The 21,743-nt window shown below is 43.2% G+C and overlaps 1 protein-coding gene across 2 annotated transcripts in view; it reads left to right on the top strand.

The window, feature by feature from the left end:
• The first annotated feature begins 2,417 nt into the window (after window positions 1-2,417).
• SPAG16 (sperm associated antigen 16) overlaps window positions 2,418-21,743 on the top strand; it is an 817,531-nt gene continuing 798,205 nt past the window's right edge. For both annotated transcript variants that reach the window (XM_050916165.1, XM_050916164.1), the window contains exons 1-3: window positions 2,418-2,566; window positions 7,396-7,442; window positions 9,904-10,002. In XM_050916165.1, the coding sequence (XP_050772122.1) occupies window positions 2,515-2,566; window positions 7,396-7,442; window positions 9,904-10,002 (198 nt within the window). In that variant the 5' untranslated portion in view covers window positions 2,418-2,514. The remainder of the gene's footprint in view (window positions 2,567-7,395; window positions 7,443-9,903; window positions 10,003-21,743) is intronic.

Here is a 21,743-nt window from a genome sequence, read left to right as displayed (position 1 = left end):
CCCTGAGCTGGGATTTTAAGAAAAAAAAAAAATCTAGATTTTAGGGGAGTTAGCAACATTGTATTTCCTCTTGACTAGGAATCCCTGGAGCTGGAACAAACCTTGGTTAGAGGCCTAAACTTTGCTTTACTTTAAAATTATCTCATAAAAGTCCATTTTATAAATAACATTTCCCTAGTTTAGCAGGGATTTGGAAGCTCTGGCTTAAACAGAAATGGCTGGAATGTGGGCACAGTCCAGCAAATCCAGGATGTTACAAGAGTACTGTGTGTGTATGTAGATATTAGGGCTGTCAATTAATCCCAGTTAACTCACGCGATTAACCTCAAAAAATGAATCACAATTAATTGCAGTTTTAATCAAACTGTTAAATAATATAATACCAATTGAAATTTTTTAACTATTTTGGATGTTTTTCTACCTTTTCAAATATCTTGATTTCAATTAAAATACAGAATATTAGTGTACAGTGCTCACTTGATATTTTTATTACAAATATTTTCACTGTAAAAATAAGAAATAGCATTTTTCAGTTCACCTCATACAAGTACTGTAGTGCAATCTCTTTACTGTACAAGTGCAACTTACAAATGTAGTTTTTTTTGTTACATAACTGTATTCAAAAACAAAACAATGTAAACCTTAAAGCCTACTAGTCCACTCAGTCCTACATCTTGTTCAGCTAATCACAAGTTTACAGGAGATAATACTGCCCGCTTCTTATTTACAATGTTACCTGAAAGGGAGAACAGGCATCCACATGGCACTTTTGTAGCAAGGTATTTACATGCCAGATATGCTAAACATTCATATGCCCCTTCATGCTTTGGCCACCATTCCAGATGACGTGCTTCCAAGCTGATGACGCTCGTTAAAAAATAATGCATTAATTAAATTTGTGACTGAATTCCTTTGGGGAGAATTGTATGTCTCCTGCTCTGTGTTTTACCTGTATTCTGCCATATATTTAATGTTATAGCAGTCTTGGATGATGACCCGGCACGTTGAACATTTTCAGAACATTTTCACTGCAGATCTGACAAAATTGAAAGAAGGTATTAATGCGAGATTTCTAAAGACAGCACTTGACCCAAGGTTTAAGAATCTGAAGTGCCTTCCAAAATCTGAGAGGGACGAGGTGTGGAGCATGCTTTCAGAAGTCTTAAAAGAGCAACACTCCAATGCAGAAACTACAGAACTTGACCCCCACCACCAAAAAAATCAAGGTTCTGCTTGTGGCATCTGACTCAGATGATGATGAAAATGAACATGCGTCAGTCTCCACTGCTTTGGATCGTTATTGAGCAGAATCTATCATCAGCATGGATGCATATCCTCTGGAATGGTGGTTGAAGCATGAAGGGATGTGAATCTTTAGCACATCTGGCATGTAAATATCTTGCAATGCCATCTACAACAGTGCCATGCGAATGCCTGTTCTCACTTTCAGATGACATTGTAAACAAGAGGTGGGCAGCATTGTCTCCTGCACATGTAAACAAATTTGTTTGTTTGAGCAATTGGCTGAACAAGAAGTAGGATTGAGTGGACTTGTAGGCTCTAAAGTTGGACATTGTTTTATTTTTGAAGGCAGTTTTTTGTGTGCATAATTCTACATTTGTAAATTCAACTTTCATGATGATGAGATTGCTCTCTTAATACAGTACCTGTATTAAGCGAATTAAAAAATACTATTTCTGTTGGTTTTACAGTGCAAATATTTAGAATAAAAATAAATATAAATTGAGCACTGTACACTTCATATTCTGTGTTAAAATTGAAATCAACATATTTGAAAATGTGGAAAACATCCAAAAATATTTAAATAAGTGGTATTCTATGATTGTTTAACACGATTAACCATGCGATTAATTATTGTAATCGCTTGACAGCCCTAGTAGATATATACATAGTGTTAGTTGCCAGAGAAGGTGACAGTAGATGGTGCTCAACAGTGTGCACCATAGCACCTGGGGTTTCTAGTGCAATACACCTGGCATGCTGCAAACAGCAGAGCTCTGTGTTGCTCTGCCCAGCAGCTCTGATCCCAGGGCAAGCTGGGGGCACTGGGTAACCGTGCACGGGTGGGTCTCCTGCCTTATGCCCCACCCCCACCCAGTGTGGGGGCCTCACGGGAGGGGCTGGCTGCACTTCCCCTTTTCCCTGTCACCGTCTCGGAGCCCCCTTCTCTGCCCAGAGGGGGAAGCCTGGGCCAGGAGGAGGGACTTTACCCCCCGCCTTACACCGATTGGCCAGTTGGTCCCTTGGCACCGCCCTACTAAAGCGCCATTGGAGCTTCCCCCGGCCATAACCGAGAAGTGACGATTGCTATGGCGACCGGGACGCGTCCAGCCGTTCCCACGGCGTGCTTTAGCACCCCCCCCCCCCGGTGAAATCCGGCTAGAACCAGGCGGAGAGAAGGGGCGAGCTGCTTCCTTGTTCTCGCGAGAGGCTCTGGGGGAACCCTAGCAACGGCGAGAGCGGAGTGTAAACAACCGACCGGGGGAGGCGGCGATGGAGGGGGAGGCGGCGGTGGCCGGAGCCGAGGGGCCCTTCTGCCTGCAGCGTATCCTCGCCCCGCGCCCCCTCAGCGGCTCCTTGGTCCTGGCTGGGCAGCGCTGGGGATAAGGGGGGGGGGTGCTCGGGGGGTGATTTGCTGAGGGTTCACCCCGGGGGCTCCTCGCTCCAGGGAGCGGGGTTTCTGGGGGTTCACCCCGGGAGAGGGGGAGCCGGGGGTCTTCACCCAGGGCGGGGGGTGTTGGGGGTTTCAGTCTCGCTTGGCGGGGAGGGCTCTGGCCTCTGGGGATTTTTAGAGAGTTTGATTCAACTGAGAACAAATCTCCATGACTTTCGGGCACCCCCTGCCCCCTCCTTGGTTTTGAATCCAGGGCAAGTTCAAGCAGTGGGGTGGGGTGTGCTGGGGTCCCCTAGTTGTCTGCATGGATCAGTGCCACTGCATAGATCACCCCACCCCCCACCTGAGCTCTGTCCAGGATTGGGGAAGGGGAAGGACCACCTCTGTGGCCCATTCAGCCAGGCTTCTCAGTAGCACCTGCAGTAAAAGCTTCACTCGATGCCCATATGTTGTATTTGTCATGTACAGACCTGCCCAGTAGGAGCCAGGCCAAAATTAAGCAATTATGGTAGGAAAAACTTGAGATTAACAATTTATTTTACTAATACTCTCTTACTACTGCTGGCTAATACAGGTGCCCCCTGACTTATGCAATCATTCCATTCCAGAAAGCCTTGCATAACTCGAATTTTGTTTAAGTTGGAAATGTATACCTGTACGTTACGCAAAAATTTTCAGAACTTGGTCCCTTGGCACCGCCCTACTAAAGCGCCATTGGAGCTTCCCCCGGCCGTAACCGAGAAGTGACGATTGCTATGGCGACCGGGACGCGTCCAGCCGTTCCCACGGCGTGCTTTAGCACCCCCCCCCCCCGGTGAAATCCGGCTAGAACCAGGCGGAGAGAAGGGGCCTATTTCTTGCTTACGGAACTTTTTCCCTAAGTGCAAATTTGCATAAATCAGATCTTGCGTAACTGGTTGAACTTCCCTGGGAACCCATGGGGAATAAACCATAAGTTAGCACAGAATTCAATTTTTTTATTTGAATGAAGACAGCTAAGTCTCCAGCCCTCATGATTAAGAGGACCTTCTCGATGTGAGCTGACTGTAAGTTGATGCAGAGCCATCTTGCTGCATCTACAAACAGATAACTCCACCGCCTCTGGTATGGAAATAAAAGTGAAATTGTTCTGATTCTTGTTAGTTTCACCTAGAGGTTCTGAACAGTAACAGCTGGAATGTCCAGAGTCTTGTTCATTTCATTGTGCTGCCAAGATCCATTGCTGTTTAGAATCCCTGTGTGAAATTAACAAGAACCATAACAATTTCAGTTTTCTCTTGCCACTTGGAAAGCTGTGAGCAACAACTGAAGTACGGGAGCTGTTGCCTCTTCCTCCTTTTTGTATTTGTCTCTCTGTAGCAAGCGTCTGGTAAGTTTTTTCCAAGCAGCACCAAATACCTATCAGACGGTAATCCACATTTGCTTGTTCCTCCACTTGGCAATATTTGAACCACTGACCTAGAGTGAAAGGCTCCAATTCTGTAATCAAGGGCCTGAATTATTCAATCATTCCCTAAAATTCTATTTTTAATTCAGTAGTTTATACAAGTGAAATAGGAATTTTAGATTGCAGTACAACAATTTAGAAAGTTTATTTTGAGTTGTAACATTTAGAAACAATCAGTTTGACTCCTTTTCAAACAATCAGTTTGACTCCTTTGCTCTTTCTAAAAAGAGCAAAGTCAAATTATAAGTTAGTGGTTTCAGGTTTGTTTTGTTTTGTATATTTAGAGGCTGGCAATCAGGAGACCTTGGTACTGACTGACTTGCTTTGTGATCCTATATAAGCCACTTCTCTGCTATTCAGTTTCTATTTCCTTAAAAACAGAAATTCTTCGGTGCCCTGTGGCTGATAAAAGTGTCTATATTATAAAAGACATTTAAAATAAAATGTGTATACAATGTTTGCTCAAAAATGTAGCTGAATGAGGAATTTTGTCTTTAAAAGATTATTGTGCATCTGAAATATAATTTTTGAAGAATAATTTCAAGATTTTGAACATGAGGTTTTATTCCATGTGCATAGCACCTGTAGTCTAGACCATAATGGCACATAAGGGCTATCAAGTCAGTAAAATACTTAAAAAACTAGCAGCAAACTACCCATCCTGGAAGCACCTAAATCACCAAAAGCATTTGCATTAGTTTGAAATGTCTAGTGGATATGACATAGTGACATTTATATCTACATTGTAAAAGATTCTATAACTATAGAATAGAAGTGTCAATATGGAGAAAAAGGAATGAAGTGTTGCACATATGTAAAACAATTTGACAAAATCAGTCTCTCTCATTATACAATTAAGCTTGCAGTGAGAGAAATATTTTTAGCCAAATTGCTGGATGCACAATATTATATTTAAATTGTATCATATAAACATTCAATCCTCTGTTTACTACTACAATATGACAGTACCAAAAGGCTGCTTAATTGATTACAGTGACATTATCCTGCCTTTTTATTATTAGATATTTTATAAAATGATACTTAGTACATTTTTCAGCTTCCGAGTGCTTTGCAAACTTTAATTAAAGTACCATTCAGTTATGCTGCTAGTGAATTAATGGTAAATCATAATTGTTATATACCCAGCAAGGGAGTTAACTTATCATCCCCATTCTATGGATAAGGGACTCTAAGGACCATACATTTCATATGATTTGCTCAAGGCCCCACAACATGATAGTCGCAGGGCCAGGACTAGAACTCAGACATTTGAGAGTCCCCATTCCAGATGACTAGATCATACCTGCCTCAAATATTACTTTTATTATACTTTATGCTATGATTAAAGCAGCTACAGTTACATTGTGATTTCTATTATAAACGTCTATTATGCACGTGTAGGTTTCTGAAAAGTCCTTTGTGACTGAAACTTGCTATTGCTAGTCTCAGCTCTTTTATTTATTTATTTAAAAACTGGAGCAAAATCCGTTCATGATATGAAGTTATTGGAGACTGGGGAGAAAAGTGTTCCCAGCATATTAAGACTTTTTTGGACTTATCAACCAATAGCTCAAAAGCATTCGTGGGGCAAGCCCTCTAAACCTCACATGTAAATTACTACCTCCCTTTGCTGTGTGTATAACAGGCAAATTTAAAAATCAATGCTATAAGAAATTTGAAATAACCCCTCTTCTTAAATGCTCATTTCCAATCAGCAAAAGATTTTTGTAACTTCAGCTGATGAAGCCTTGACCTTTAGCAATAACACAGTTAACTTTTTCCTTTGCTTGCCTCCTTCTCTCTCTAAATATATAGACACACACATATATGGATAAAGTATAATACAGCCAAGGACAATTTTCCAAATAAACCAGGGATTTTAGGAGGCACTAGCAGGTGTACAAATATCTGATTCAGGCAAATAATCGCAGTCAAGTACAAATAAATAAGTAGTACGCATACATTGGCCTCTCCTTTATAAAAAGTTGAGCCTTAGTATCCATGCTGTGCAAATAGGACCTCACTTTTTAAAGTCTCATTCACAAGATATCTTCCCCAGACATAAAGTAGCATCATGGTCACTTTATATACAGTGAAAGGGTGAAGAGTGAATTGATCATAGGGTGTCTAGCTTTTAAAAAATGATTGTTAGACTACTTACCAAACTCAATCAACCAAACTCCTGACCTCTCAAATCAATTCTGCCACCAGACTTCCTCTGCTTTGCTGTTCCCTACCAATCTCCAGAGCAACTTAAAAAAAACCAGTGGTTTCCCTGTTGTATGTTTTGCTCCCAGTAACTCTTCTCCCACCCTCACCGTCTCATCTTGTGAACACTAGAGCAGCTGCAGCCACTTAGCTCTTTCTGCCCCTCTAGCAAACAGTTAGTGGTCCCTGGACCACTTTGCTGCCCAATGCTCCCTCCACCCCTCCAGTTAAGAGCATGAAAAGAACAAAGTTGGCTGATAATGTAAAGCCTCCAGCACTTGCCTTTGAAAGTGGGGAGCTGAGACTCAGGAGTCAGACAGCTTCTAAACTTTTGGAAGGTTGTTCAGTTTCCAGTTCTTCAGGACAGCTCTTCAAAGTCCTGTCCAAAGGGCAACTGTTCTCAGCTACGTTCTCCTTGCCCAGCTCAGTGGGCACATGGGCTGTTGCTGGGACACTTTGCTAGAAGGAGATTATAAAGCATTCATTGAAACACACACCTCTCAATCCTCCTATTAAAATCAGTTAATCCTAATGTAACTAAAGGAGATGTAGGACTGTTAAACCAACATAACAGAAGCTTCAGTGCTCAATTTACTGTTATTTTTCCCCAAAGAGTGGATCCACAGATGTGCATTGGCAATATCAGATCTCTAAACCTCATAAAAAATGGTTAGTTTTCTAAAAGGATGAAATTCACCCAGAGGCATAATGACAGTGAAAGTCCCCTGTGCAATATAGCCACTGTGACTATGTACCTGAGAGTAAAGTTTGGCCTGCTGTTTATATTAAGCACAGCAACTGGCATGCAGCTATAGTAGAGCAAACGGGTGGTATTTTAATGTTGTGCAGTCCTGCAATGAAAAGTTTGAGTGTTAAATTCTGTTCTTGAATGAGCGACATGCCTTTCATTGGAGCTGTGTATGGGCATCTAAGAGCCAAAGTTAGCCCTAAATATATGAAATTTGGCCTTACATTGAACAGGGGAGAGGCTGATAATTACTGCTTTATGAATAACTGCTCTTTTTTAATGATCATATACAAATTGTTTTAATTCTCATTGGAAAGCACCACATGTCAGCTGTTTTAGACTTGACAAAACATACAGAAGTTACCATTACAGAAGATTCAGAAGATGATTATCAATATGAAGAGGTAATTTACTTAATAATAATATTGCCAATAATAAAAATAGCTTTTTCTTTTATAGTGCCTTTAATCAGTAGATCTCAAATCTTAGGAGATAGTCTTAAGAGAGATCTGTATTGTAGTATCCCTCTCTTTTTTTTATTTAAATGCACCAGTCACTAAGATATTTTAGCACCAAAGAAGAAAATCCTATTTTATGAAGCATACTTTAAAATATGCATGGTATTAAGCATATATTTTCATTTAATAAAAAGAACTACTAACATTTGATTTGTCTTATTTCCATTTAGATAATTTTTAAAAGGTAACAGTAATTCAGTTTAGCTGATTTCAGCTTATTCATAGTGAGCTAATTTCAGCTTACTCATTATTTAAATATATTTATATTATTACATAATATATCCTTGCTTTCTTGGATATTGTTTTCAGTATAGTAATATATTGGTCTTTGATATAAACAAAGTCCTCTAACTAAAGCCTGTGCTTGATCTCTTTTTGAATTGGAGTTGTGGGAAGCAGTGTAAACCCCACACTGGTGAACAAAGTGTTAGTAGGAGCTGGAGAGCTCAATTAGCCCATCTTCCTGCACCTGGAGGGTGTGTCAGGGTTGATTTGTTATCAGACCCAGCTGAGGAGGAGCAGGGTTGTCTCACTAACCAGGGAAATGAAAACTACAAGAGGGGATACAGGTGTGAGGGCTACAGTTCTCTTATCCTGGAAAAGGAATTGTAGGGTAGCTGTAGGAGAAGAGCTAATTTTGTGCTTAAGACTGGAGAAGTAGCACTTCTAAGCAGGGCTGGTGCAACCATTTAGGCGACTTGGCGGTCACCTAGGGCACTAGGATTTGGGGGGCAGCCGGACCTTCGGCCTCCCTGGTTGCCGCCAGCATTTAGGCAGAGGGAGCTGGGGCAGGGGAGTGCGGGGAGGGCTGCCTGCAGCAAGTAAGGGAGAGGCAGCGCACAGGGGAACTCTCTGCCCCAGCTCACCCCTGTCCTGCCTCTTCCCCGAGCATGCCGAGGCTGCTTCACTTCTCCCGCCTCCAAGGCTTGTGGCGCCTAAGCTGATTGGTGCTGCAAGCCTGGGAGGTGGGAGAAGTGAAGCAGCCATGGTGTGCTTGGGGTGGAAGTGGAGCAGGGGTGAGTGGGGGCAGGGGGTGTGCCTCAGGGTGGAGAGTGGGTGGTAGGGAGCTGCCGCAGGGGGGGTACCTCAGGACGGAGGGGGGTGCCTTAGGGTGGGATCTCGGGGACGGGGGAGGGTGCAAGGTGGAAGTTTTGCCTAGGGCGCAAAACATCCTTGCACGGGCTCTGCTTCTAAGGAAGTTGTATTGGTTGTGGATGTTCTATACCAGGATGCTTTAGGGAACCTAGTGGGATTCAAATATCAAGTCTGGAGGGACAGAAGCTGCTTTAGTTAGGTTTGGTTTCTCTGGAATTTTCTGTGCTTTGTTGGTGAAGGCTGAGCGAAGCCTGGGAATTTCTCTCTGAGAGAAGTGGGACTGTAAAGGAATCTAGTATGAGCAGAAAATGCTATGGTGGTAATTAGCATATATAGGATACTACTTATGTGAGACAGTGACAGCTCTGAAAGGGTGAGACTTCTAATGGACTTGCCTGGAGGACCAAATTGTGAGAAGATGACACCACTGTAAGACTGAAGCAGTGGTTCACAGAAGGTGCTAATGAGGTGAAACTATTATACCAGGTTGGGTCAACTGTGATTCCACTCTTCCCCAAATAATCTACCATGTCAGACAGCAGACTTTCACCCTAAGCCTGGTGAAATCCATGATAATCTTTCCACTGAGCCTCGGATCAAGTGCTGAGAGACCAGGGTTGAAAGTCTATCTCCAAAGGAGTCAATGGGAGTTTTGTCACTGATTTAAATAGGGCAAGGATACCACTCTGAGCAGGGGCGGCTCCAGGCCCCAGCACGCCAAGCACGTGCTTGGGGCAGCATGCCACGGGGGATGCTCTGCCAGTTGCCGGGAGGGCGGCAGGCAGGCTGCTTTTGGCGGCACTCCTGCTGAGGGTCTGCTGGTTCTGCGGCTCCAATGGACCTCCCGCAGGCGTGCCTGCGGAGGGTCCACTGGTCCCGTGGCTTCAGTGGAGCCGTGGGACCAGCGGACCCTCCACAGGCACGCCTGCGGGAGGTCCACTGGAGTCACGGGACCGGCGACCGGCAGTGCTTGGGGCGGCGACCGGCAGTGCTTGGGGCGGCGAAATGTCTAGAGCCACCCCTGACTCTGAGAGTCTGTGTGTATGTGCTTTTTTAAAAAATAAATATTGTATGCTTCAGTGCCAAGTAGAACAATAATCAGTTGTGTAATTATAAGACCAAGCTTCTAATATGGCTACTAGCATAAGATATTTTTTTTAACTGTGTGCTTTTGGGACTTAATTATATTCTGGAAGAAAATGTAATACATTAAAATATGCATTGATGTGACTTCATTTATATTTGTGTTTAGGTTCCAGCAGATGATGATTTTAGTCTCGTAGAAGGAGATGAAGATCTGGTAAAGGCTTTGCAGACAATACAGGAACAGGCTGAGGATGCACAAATTATAGTAAGAGTTTTCAAAATACTGTTAAGAATCCATCAGTAATCAAACTGATTTCTATTGACTTAAAGTTTAGACATTGAACACTCTTAATTATTGAATATAAGTATGGCTAGAGCCTTTTACACTTTTTATGGCATAAATATCTAGAAACATGTAGATATGATGTAATTATGAGAACAAAGCTTAAATAAATTCATTTCCATCCACCCTGATATTCCTCTATTCACTGTTTGCCTGTCTTGTTATATATTTCATGAATTGCTCAATATTTAAAGGAAAAAAGTAGACTTAATTCACTAAACTGTGTTAGGATACTTTTCTCTAAATGGAATGAGTTAGATAAAATATTTAGGCCCTGATTCAGCCAAGTTTCGTTGAAGCATGTCCTTTAATCACTGTTTAACATGGCTTAAATGCTTTGCTGAACAGGAGTAGAATTACTCACATGCTTTTATAAAAAAACCCAAAAAGTATATACCAGCTGCTTGGCTGAGTGAGAGCTGTGATCAAATTATCACCCATTTAACAACTAGTATTAACTTTAGACACTTTTACCTTTTACAGTTTGATTTTTAAAACAGCCATAGAATACAGTGTAGTGGTGTGGTGGGATTATAAGTGTTATGTTCATAGCACACACCCACATGTTAATTTTAAAAACATAAATACTCTTGTTGGAAGGCTGTAACATGACACTACTTTTTTTTTTTTTTTTTTAAGAATTCAAAATAACACCAAGAACCCCAAAATGGTTGGACAAAGCAGGGTGCTCGCTAAAACAGAGAGGCTGAACTCAGCCCTCCCTACTCTAGGCTGGATCTTAGCAAAACTTCTGCTGCTGCTAGGACCAGATCATATGCTTCCCTATAGAGTCAGCCAGCTACCCACCTTTAAGTGGGACTAGGAAAATCCTTGAGAATATGAATTGATCACAACTTGAACAGTTTTTTTTCAGTATACCATAGTGACTTCAGATGCTATTTCCAGTTGCAGAAACATTACTTGGTTTGGCTTACTGTGGTCACATAGTGTAAGGTACCTTTCCTTTTTTATAATTTTTTTTATATTTGTCATCATTTATGCAGTGAGTGATTGCCATAATCTTTGTTCTGCAAAGGCAAATGAATGTAACTTTTTTTTAAATGAAAGTGACTAGTTCTCAGTGACAACTGAGGGAAGATTTATTTATTGTGTGCATGTGTGTGTAAGAAAACTCATCAGTTCTGTGGTCAGTATTAAACCTTGGATGAAAAAATCTGAAAATAAGAGGTACATCTGAAAGTAGATTCAGTTTTTAAAATATGTGGTTTTTGAAGCATTGGAAATATTTGAAATTCTTCACACATCAGCTGTAGTTATGTCTGACTGTGCACCGTGACACTTAAAAAAAATGGAGAATGTTACTAATCTAATCTTTTGACAGTGTACAACTGCCTAATCTTTCAGCTGTTTCATAAGTGTTTCTCTAGTGAATTGTAAGACTGCTACACAGGAACACTTGATATGATATACTTGGGGTGTGTATATATGCCCTATATGAACACCTAAAACTTCCTTCAGTTTCGACAGCAAAAAGCACCATGCCCATAGTTAGCCTCAAGTTCAATATGATTTTGTGTTCTAGCTAAAAGGTTTCTCTTTGCTTCTGGACTTGATATTGAGATATTTAATACAATTTTCACTGTAAATCATAGTTTTTGCCAACAGCGTATGTCAATTTTCATTAGATGGTAGGATCTGTAGTGCAAAACAAAGGTATTTTTAATCACACTTGTTGACCTTAATGCTTTCATAATTAAATGTTTACTGCATATTTTATGAGGTATATCTGCTAGGTTGTTCAGTGCTCATTTACTAAATAACCCAGGTGTTAAAGCAAGTGGTTTTGATGACTCAGCAAGTACTAGTCTTCTCTCTGATTGCCTGCTGAATCAATATCCTCATACTGTGCTAAGAAACTCTCATTTTTATATGAAGCAAAACTGAGGCAATGAATATCTGTAGCCCTGAGATTTCCTGGCATGTTTCACAAGTGGTAATCCCTCTATCTTGGTTAAATTCCACCATAAACTAATGTCCTGGCACAGCTATGCTTCCCCTGTAGCTTCAGTTCAATTACTGTATATTTTAAACCCAATATAATAAAAGAATTTCATCCACTATTTAGATGAAGACTTTAAGGAAATGCAGTATTTATGCAATTATGGTGCATAGATCAATTAGGTATCCAAAGTATAGTAAAGCATTATACAGCCTACACCCTCAACGTAGAAATCATGGTTATTTATAGTTTGTGTCCATGGCTTTCATTTTCTTCTAAGAAGATCAAACATAGGCATTAAGCAGAGAAGCAATTGTCTTAATTTTAATAACTGGCACTTTTAGTAAACCAAGGCTTCTGTGTGCCAAATAGCTAGGATGTGTTAATAGCCATAATCTTGGGCAGGGGTGGGCAAACTTTGTGGCCTGAGGGCTGCATTGCGTTTCCAAAGTCTGGGGCATGTGCCTCCCCAAACAGCCAGGCGTGGCCTGGCCCCTGCCCCCTATCCGACCCCTCCTGCTTCTTGCCCCCTGGGACTTCTGCCCTCTCCAAACCCCCCCACCCCAACTGCCTCCTGCTGCTCCAGCTGACCACTCCCCTCTCATTCCTGACTGCCCCCCCCCCCAGACCCCTGCCCCATCCAAGCATCCCTTCTCCCTGTTCTCTGCCCCTGGAACCCCTGCCCCCAACTGTCCAATCCAACCCCCTCCTCTCCTTCTTGACTGCCCCCGGGACCTCCTACCCCCATTCAACCCCCCTGTTCCCTGCCCTCTGACTACTCTGACCCTATCCACACCACCACCCCGAATTCCCTTGCCCGCTATCCAACTCTTCCTGCCCCCTTACTGTGTTGCCTAGAGCACCAGTGGCTGGCGGTGCTACAGCTGCTCTGCCCAGAGCACTAGGGCAGGGAGTCATGCTGCTGTGCAGCACAGAGCACCAGGTCAGGCCATGGCTCTGCAGTTGCCCTGCCTGGCAAGAACTCACAGTGCCGCCGCCGCCCAGAGCATTACACTGGCACTGGGGCGAGCTGAGGCTGTGGGGAAGGGAGAACAGCGGGGAAAGGGCTAGGGGCTAGCCTCCCTGGGGCAGGAGCTCAGGGCTGGGCAGGAGGGTCCTATGGGCTGTAGTTTGCCCACTTCTGATCTTGTAGGAAGGAAAATACTAGTGCTGTGATTTAAAGATATGTTCCTGCAAACGATAATGGTGCAGATTCTCCTCCATTTGAGTTTTCTGCTTGAATACAGTGGAAATAGGGGCCAATTAAATAAATTGAGCTATATCTGTCTCCTAGAACTGGAAGGGACCTTGGAAGATCATCAAGTCCAGCCTCCTGCCTTCACTAGCAGTACCAAGTACTGATTTTTGCCCCAAATGGCCCCCTCAAGGATTGAGCTCACAACCGTGGGTTTAGTAGGCCAATGCTCAAACCACTGAGCTGTCTCTCCTAGGGAGCTAGGTATGACTTCTGAATCCTGGGAAGCAAGATCAAATCAATATCTTAGCTGCCTATATACAAATGCGAGAAGTATGGGTAATAAGCAGGAAGAACTGGAAGTGCTACTAAATAAATACAACTATGACATTGTTGGCATCACTGAAGCTTGGTGGAATAATACACATGACTGAATGTTGGTGTGGATGGGTACAGGATAGACAGGGGAAAAAGGGAGGAGGTGTTGCCTTATATGTTAAAAATGTACACACTTGAACTGAACTAGAGATGGACATAGGAGATGGAAGTGTTGAGAGTCTCTGGTTTAGGCTAAAAGGGGTAAAAAACAAGGGTGATGTCGCACTAGGAGTCTACTACAGGCCACCTAACCAGGTGGAAGAGGTGGATGAGGCTTTTTTTAAACAACTAACAAAATCATCCAAAGCCCAAGATTTGGTGGTGATGGGGGACTTCAACTATCCAGATATATGTTGAGAAAATAACACCGTGGGGCAGAGACTATCCAATAAGAATTGCCAACTCGATGATTTCATGATCCCTTTCACCCAAGCTGCCTTCTACTTTCAAATTCTCAATTAGTTCCTCCCTATTTGTTAAAATCAAGTCTAGAACAGCTTTCCCCCAGTAGCTTTTTCAACCTTCTGAAATAAAAAGTTGTAGAAGGGAGTACAGCAAAATAGAGACAATGGATTTCAGGAAGGCGGATTTTGGTAAGCTCAGACAGCTGATAGGTAAGGTCCCATGGGAATCAAGATTTGAGGGGAATAACAACTGAGAAGAGTTGGCAGTTTTTCAAAAGGGACTCTATTAAGGGCCCAAAAGCAAGCTATTCCACTGGATAGGAAAGACAGAAAATGTGGCAAAAGACTGCCTTGGCTTAACCACAAGATCTTGCATGATCTAAAAAATAAAAAGGAGTCATATGAAAAATGGAAACTAGGACAGATTACAAAGGATGAATATAGGCAAACAACACAGGAATGCAGGGACAAGATTAGAAAGGCAGAGGCACAAAATGAACTCAAACTAGCTATGTGAATAAAGGGAAACAAGAAGACTTTTTATCAATACATTAGAAGCAAGATGAAGACCAAGGACAGGGTAGGCCCACTGCTCAGTGAGGAGGGAGAAACAGTAACAGGAAACTTAGAAATGGCAGAGATGCTTAATGACTTCTTTGTTTCGGTCTTCACTGAGAAGTCTGAAGGAATGCCTACCATAATGAATGCTAATGGGAAGGGGGTAGGTTTAGAAGATAAAATAAAAAAAAGAACAAGTTAAAAATCACTTAGAAAAGTTAGATGCCTGCAAGTCACCAGGGCCTGATGAAATGCATCCTAGAATGCTCAAGGAGCTAATAGAGGAGGTATTTGAGCCTCTAACTATTATCTTTGGAAAACCATGGGAGATGGGAGAGATTCCAGAAGACTGGAAAAGGGCAAATATAGTGCCCATCTATAAAAAGGGAAATCAAAACAACCCAGGAAACTGCAGACTAGTTAGTTTAACTTCTGTACCAGGGAAGATAATGGAGCAAGTAATTAAGGAAATCATCTGCAAACACTTGGAAGGTGGTAAGGTGATAGGGAATAGCCAGCATGGATTTGTAGAGAACAAATCGTGTTAAATCAATCTGATAGCTTTCTTTGATAGGATAACGAGTCTTGTGGATAAGGGAGAAGCGGTGGATGTGGTATACCTAGACTTTAGTAAGGCATTTGATACGGTCTTGCATGATATTCTTATCGATAAACTAGGCAAATACAATTTAGATGGGGCTACTATAAGGTGGGTGCATAACTGGCTGGATAACCGTACTCGGAGAGTAGTTATTAATGGTTCCCAATCCTGCTGGAAAGATATAACAAGTGGGTTTCCGCAGGGGTCTGTTTTGGGACCGGCTCTGTTCAATATCTTCATCAACGACTTAGGTGTTGACATAGAAAGTATGCTTATTAAGTTTGCAGATGATACCAAACTGGGAGGGATTGCAACTGCTTTGGAGGACGGGTCATAATTCAAAATGATTTGGACAAATTGGAGAATTGGTCTGAGGTAAACCGGATGAAGTTTAATAAAGACCAATGCAAAGTGCTCCACTTAGAAAGGAACAATCAGTTTCACGCATACAGACTAGGAAGAGACTGTCTAGGAAGGAGTACGGCAGAAAGGGATCTCTGGGTTATAGTGGACCACAAGCTAAAAATGAGTCAACAGTGTGATGCTGTTGCAAAAAAAGCAAACGTGAATCTGGGATGCATTAACAGGTGTGTGTAAGCAAGACACGAGAAGTCATTCTTCCGCTCTACTCTGCAGTGGTTAGGCCTCAACTGGAATATTGTGTTCAGTTCTGGGCATTGCATTTCAAGAAAGATGTGGAGAAATTGGAGAGAGTCCAGAGAAGAGCAACAAGAATGATTAAAGGTCTTGCGAACCTACGAAGGAAGGCTGAAAGAATTGGGTTTGTTTAGTTTGGAAAAGAGAAGACTGAGAGGGGACATGATAGCAGTTTTCAGGTATCTAAAAGGGTGTCATCAGGAGGAGGGAGGAAACTTGTTCACCTTAGCCTCTAACGATAGAACAAGAAGCAATGGGCTTAAACTGCAGCAAGGGAGATTTAGGTTGGACATTAGGAAAAAGTTCCTAACTGTCAGGTTGGTTAAACACTGGAATAAATTGCCTAGGGAGGCTGTGGAATCTTCATCTCTGGAGATATTTAAGAGAAGGTTAGATAGTGTCTGTCAGGGATGGTCTAGACAGCATTTGGTCCTGCCATGAGGGTAGGGGACTGGACTTGATGACCTCTCGAGGTCCCTTCCAGTCCTAGAATCTATTAATCTAACCAGCACAGTCCCAGTGCGAGCTAGAGCTAGAATCCTAATTTACGCAAAGCAAGCAGGATTATGATGGAGGTGTTTCCTCTGGATGTATTTTTAATCTTCTTTCTATATAAAAATGATGTAGAGCCTTTTAAATGGGATAATCACTTCTTCTATGTTTTGTCCAAGAACTTATGATTGGACAAGTCCTAAAGTCTATGAATCTAGATTTTTTTTTCATAAAAGAAAATAGCTTTGGATTACCTGAGGCTGCAGGAACTCTTTATTTCTGGATTCTTCTTTTGTGTCCTATGTGAACAGTCAAATTCCCTTAAAATTAATTTGTATTCCGCCTTCATAGATTTCATTAAATTTGAGTCTACTGTCCAAAATTCTGCACTTTCCTGTTTCTTTCTTCCTTCCTTGCTTCCAGCTGAATAAGTTTTGAAGGAATCTCTTCTAATGCATTTTCTTGACAGTCTCTGTTTTATTACCTCCAGTCTTGTCTGGAGTTTCTTTTAGCATGCCTTGGACAGAAAATTCTGATAACCAGCAGATGGTACTGTGACAGTGAAGCAGTCCCAAAGTTTTTATTGGGCAGGCTTGCTATCCCCATTTTTTGGGTGGGGAAACTGAGGTTCAGGATAGATTAAGTGACTAGCCTGGCATCATACAAGAAGACTGTGGTAGGCCCAGGAACTGAACTCGGGTCTCTTAAAGTCCAGTCCAGTAGATGATCATTTCTACCCATACAGTGCTTCTGAACAGTTCCTTGCCCAGGCCTAGCCCCTGAAATAACTCCTAAGGTATTAGCTAGATGCCACCGTACTATGTGAATCAAATTAATATAGCAGAGTCCCATTGACTATAGTGGGTTTTGCTAGGGATAAATTTGGCCCAGTGTTTAAAAACTGTCTTAAGCGCCTGCAAGCAGCCTATGGTTGTGTGACCAAGAGATCTCCTGATCTTCATTGGTGGAGAGCATAAGGGGAGCATAAGCATTACAGGAATCCTCTGGGCATAGAATTCACATTGTGGTCTACCAAAAAGTCTCTTGTGAGGTCTCTAACGAAAGCCTGTGTCACACAGGTCATCGATATCATTGTGGAAAGCATACACTGATGTTAAGAACATAAGAATGGCCATGCTGGGTCAGACCAAAGGTCCATCTAGCCCAGTATCCTGTCTACCGACAGTAGCCAATTCCAGGTGCCCCAGAGGGAGTGAACCTAAAAAGTAATGATCAAGGGATCTCTCTCCTGCCATCTATCTCCACACTCTGAGGCTAGGGACACCATTCCTTACCTATCTTGGCTAATAGCCATTAATGGACTTAACCTGTATTAATTTATCTAGTTCTCTTTAAAACCCTGTTATAGTCCTAGCCTTCACAACCTCCTCAGGCAAGGTGTTCCACAGGTTGACTGCCCTGTGTGAAGAACTTTCTTTTATTTGTTTTAAAACTGCTGCTCATTACATGTGTAAGGAATTAAGTATTTAAACTGAAAATTATGTTTTTATGGTCTGTATCTAGGGACTGTTCAGCCAGCAAAAGTGAAAAGCAGGCTTTTTTTCATACAAACGTTTCTCTATTCACATATAAATTAAGTATCGTGTGGTGATTCTTTGAGTGCTTGCTCATGTCTATTCCATATTATGTGTGTATACTCGCTACATGCACCAAGTGCCAGAAATTGGGCCCCAGCTCAAGTCGAGCTGTGAAGCCCATCCCATGCTTTGTCTGGAACTCCAGATAGTGGTGCAGGCCCCAGCCAGCTTCAGATGCTGTTGATACCTGAAGCCCTTCAAGCAGCTCAGGAGATCCTGACACTTCTGATGCTGCCCTCTCACTGGCTCCCGCAGTACCCCGATCTCAGGGAAAACCCGCATTGGGACCTATGCATGTGTCCCTGCCTCAGCGGTACCATTCCTCATCGAGAGGAGCGTCCCACCAGCATTCACTGTCTCTTCCCCCCCACCCACAGCCGCCACGCTTCTGGACTGGAGAGGCAGGCTTAGCGGAGCCCTCTTTTGTCCGTGTACTGGGGGTACTGATCAAGGAATTTGCAGGGCTGCCCAGAGGATTAAGGGGGCTTGGAGTCTCCCGCTACCGAATTGCTGCAGAAGACCCGGCACTTTGGCAACAGGTCCCTGGGTGGAAGGACTCCCTGCCGCGGGTCTTCAGGGCACTTTGGCAGCGGGTCCCTGAACAGAAGGACCCCCCACTGCCGAATTGCTGCTGAAGACCTGGAACTTCAGCGATGGGTCTTGGGGTGGAAGGACCCCGTGCCATGGGTCTCCGGGGCACTTTGGCTGCGGGTCCTCGAGCGGAAGGACCCCCGCCACCGAATTGCCGCTGAAGACCCAGAGCAGAAGAAGCTCCGGGGGCCCGGGCCCTGCGAGAGTTTTCCAGGGCCCCCGGAGCTAGTGAAGGACCTCGCTCCAGGGGCCCCGAGAAACTCTCATGAGTGTTTAGCAGATCAGGGATTGGACACAACAGGGAATGTGTGCAAGACTTGGGGATTGGTTTGTGCTTGTTGCTAATCTATACTGAGAGTAAGGACTGGAAGCTTGTGTTGCTGGAGGCTAGTGTTTTCAAGGGTGATCTACAATGTAGAATCATAGAAGATTAGGGTTGGAAGAAACCTCAGGTGGCCAACCCCCTGCACAAGGCAGGATCAACCCTAACTAAATCATCCCAACCAGGGCTTTGTCAAGCCGGGCCTTAAAAAACCTCTAAGGATGAAGATTCCACCATTTTCCTAGGTAACCCATTCCAGTGCTTCACCACTATCCTAGTGAAATAGTTTTTCCTAATATCCAACCTAGACCTTCCCTCACTGCACCTTGAGACCATTGCTCCTTGTTCTGTCATCTGCCACCACTGAGAACAGTCTAGATCCGTCCTCTTTGGAACCCCCCCTTCAGATAGTTGAAGGTTGCTATCAAATCCCCCCTCATCCTTCTCTTCTGCAGACTAAATAAGTCCAATTCCCTCAGCCTCTCTTCATAAGTCATGTGCCCCAGCCCCCTAATAATTTTTGTTGCCCTCCACTGCATTTTCTCTAATTTGTCTACATCTTTTCTGTAATGAGGCCCCCAAAACTGGATCCAGTACTACAGATGTGGTCTCACCAGTGCCGAATAGAGGACAATAATCCCTTCCCTTGATCTTCTGGTAATGCTCCTACTAATGCAGTCCAAAATGCTGTTCGCCTTCTTGGCAACGAGGGCACACTGTTGACTCGTATCCAGCTTCTCATCCACTGTAATCTCCAGATCCTTTTCTGCAGAACTGCTGCTTAGCCAATCTGTCCCCAGCCTGTAACAGTGCATAGGATTCTTCCATCCTAAGTGCAGAACTGTGCACTTGTCCTTGTTAAACCTCATCAGATTTCTTTTGGCCCAATCCTCCAATATGTCTAGGTCACTCTGGATCCTATCCCTACCCTCCAGCTTATCTACCTCTCCCCCCCACAGTTTAGTGCCATCCGTGAACTTGCTGAGAGTGCAATCCATCCTATCATCCAGATCATTAATGAAGATGTTGAACAAAACTAGCCCCAGGAACAACCTGGGGCACTCTGCCAACTAGACATCGAGTCATTGATCACTACCATTGAGTCCGATGATCTAACCAGCTTTCTATCCATCTTGTAGTCCATTCATTCAACCCATACTACTTTAACTTGCTGGCAAGAATACTGTGGGAGACTGTATCAAAAGCTTTGCTAAAGTGAAGGTATATCACATCCACTGCTTTCTCCATATCTACAGAGTCATTTATCTCATCATAGAAGGCAATCAGGTTGAGCAGGCATGACTTGCCCTTGATGAATCCATGTTGACTGTTCCTGATCATCTTCCTCTCCTCCAAGTGCTTCAAAATGGATTACTGGAAGACCAGCTCTATGATTTTTCCGGGGACTGAGGTGAGGCTGACCTCTTTGTAGTTCCTCAGATTTGCCTTCTTCCATTTTTTAAAGATGGACACTATCTTTCACTTTTTCCAATTGCCCAGGAGCTCCCCCGCTCGCCACGAGTTTTCAAAGATAATGGCCAATGGCTCTGCAATCACATCAGCCAACTCCTTCAGCACTCTTGGATGCATTAGATCTGGTTCCATGGACTTGTGCATGTCTAGCTTTTCTAAATGGTCCTTAACCTGTTCCTTCACCACTGTGGGCTGCTCTCCTCCACCCTATGCTGTGCTGCACAGTGCAGCAGTCTGGGAGCTGACCTTGTCTGTGAAGACCGAGGCAAAAAAAGCATTGAGTATGTCAAGGTTCCTTTCCCACTCTGAACTTTAGGGTACAGATGTGGGGACCTGCTTGGACACTTCTAAGCTTAATTACTAGCTTAGATCTGGTACACTGCCACCATCCAGAATTCCAGTGTATGGAGCACTCTCTGTCCCCCTAAAACTTTCCCCTCCCTGGGTTGCCTTGAGGGACTTCACCAATTCCCTGGTGAACACAGATCCAATCCCCTTGGATCTTAAAACAAGGAGAAATTAACCATCCCTCCTCCTTTCCCCCCACCAATCCCTGGTGAGTCCAGATCCAATCCCCTTGGATCTTAAAACAAGGAGAAATTAACCATCCCTCCTCCTTTCCCCCCACCAATCCCTGGTGAGTCCAGATCCAATCCCCTTGGATCTTAAAACAAGGAAAAATCAATCAGGTTCTTAAAAAGAAAGCTTTTAATTAAAGAAAGAAAAGTAAAAATCATCTCCGTAAAATCAGGATGGAAACCACTTTACAGGGTAATCAGATTCATATAGCCCAGAGCAACTCCCTCTAGCCTTGGGTTCAAAGTTACAGCAAACAGAGGTAAAATCCTCTCAGCAAAAAAGGAATATTTACATGTTGAGAAAACAAAAATAAGACTAACACGCCTTGCCTGGCTGTTACTTACAAGTTTGAAACATGAGAGACTGATTCAGAAAGATTTGGAGAGCCTGGATTGACATCTGGTCCCTCTTAGTCCCAAGAGTGAACAACCCCCAAAACAAAGAGCACAAACAGAAGACTTCCCTCCACCAAGATTTGAAAGTATCTTGTCCTCTTATTGGTCCTCTGGTCAGGTGTCAGCCAGGTTTACTGAGCTTCTTAACCCTTTACAGGTGAAAGAGACATTAACCCTTAACTATCTGTTTATGACAGAGTACTTGAGCTTTTTCCACATCATCTGTTACTAGGTTGCCTCCCCCATTCAGTAAGGGTCCCACACATTTCCTGATCATCTTCTTGTTACTAACATGCCCATAGAAATCTTTCTTGTTATCTTTCACATCCCTTCTTGAAGCTGCAACCCCAATTGCATTTTCCCCTTCCTGATTACACCCCTGCATGCTCAAGCAATATTTGTATACTGCTTCCTAGTCATCTGAGCACGTTTCTACTTCTTGTAAGCTTTCTTTTTGTGT

The sequence above is a fragment of the Gopherus flavomarginatus genome, chromosome 10, assembly GCF_025201925.1.
Source record: "Gopherus flavomarginatus isolate rGopFla2 chromosome 10, rGopFla2.mat.asm, whole genome shotgun sequence".
NCBI classification, from domain to species: domain Eukaryota; kingdom Metazoa; phylum Chordata; order Testudines; family Testudinidae; genus Gopherus; species Gopherus flavomarginatus.
The sequence above is the reverse complement of the archived record's forward strand: the minus strand, read 5'-3'. Positions and strand labels throughout refer to the sequence as shown.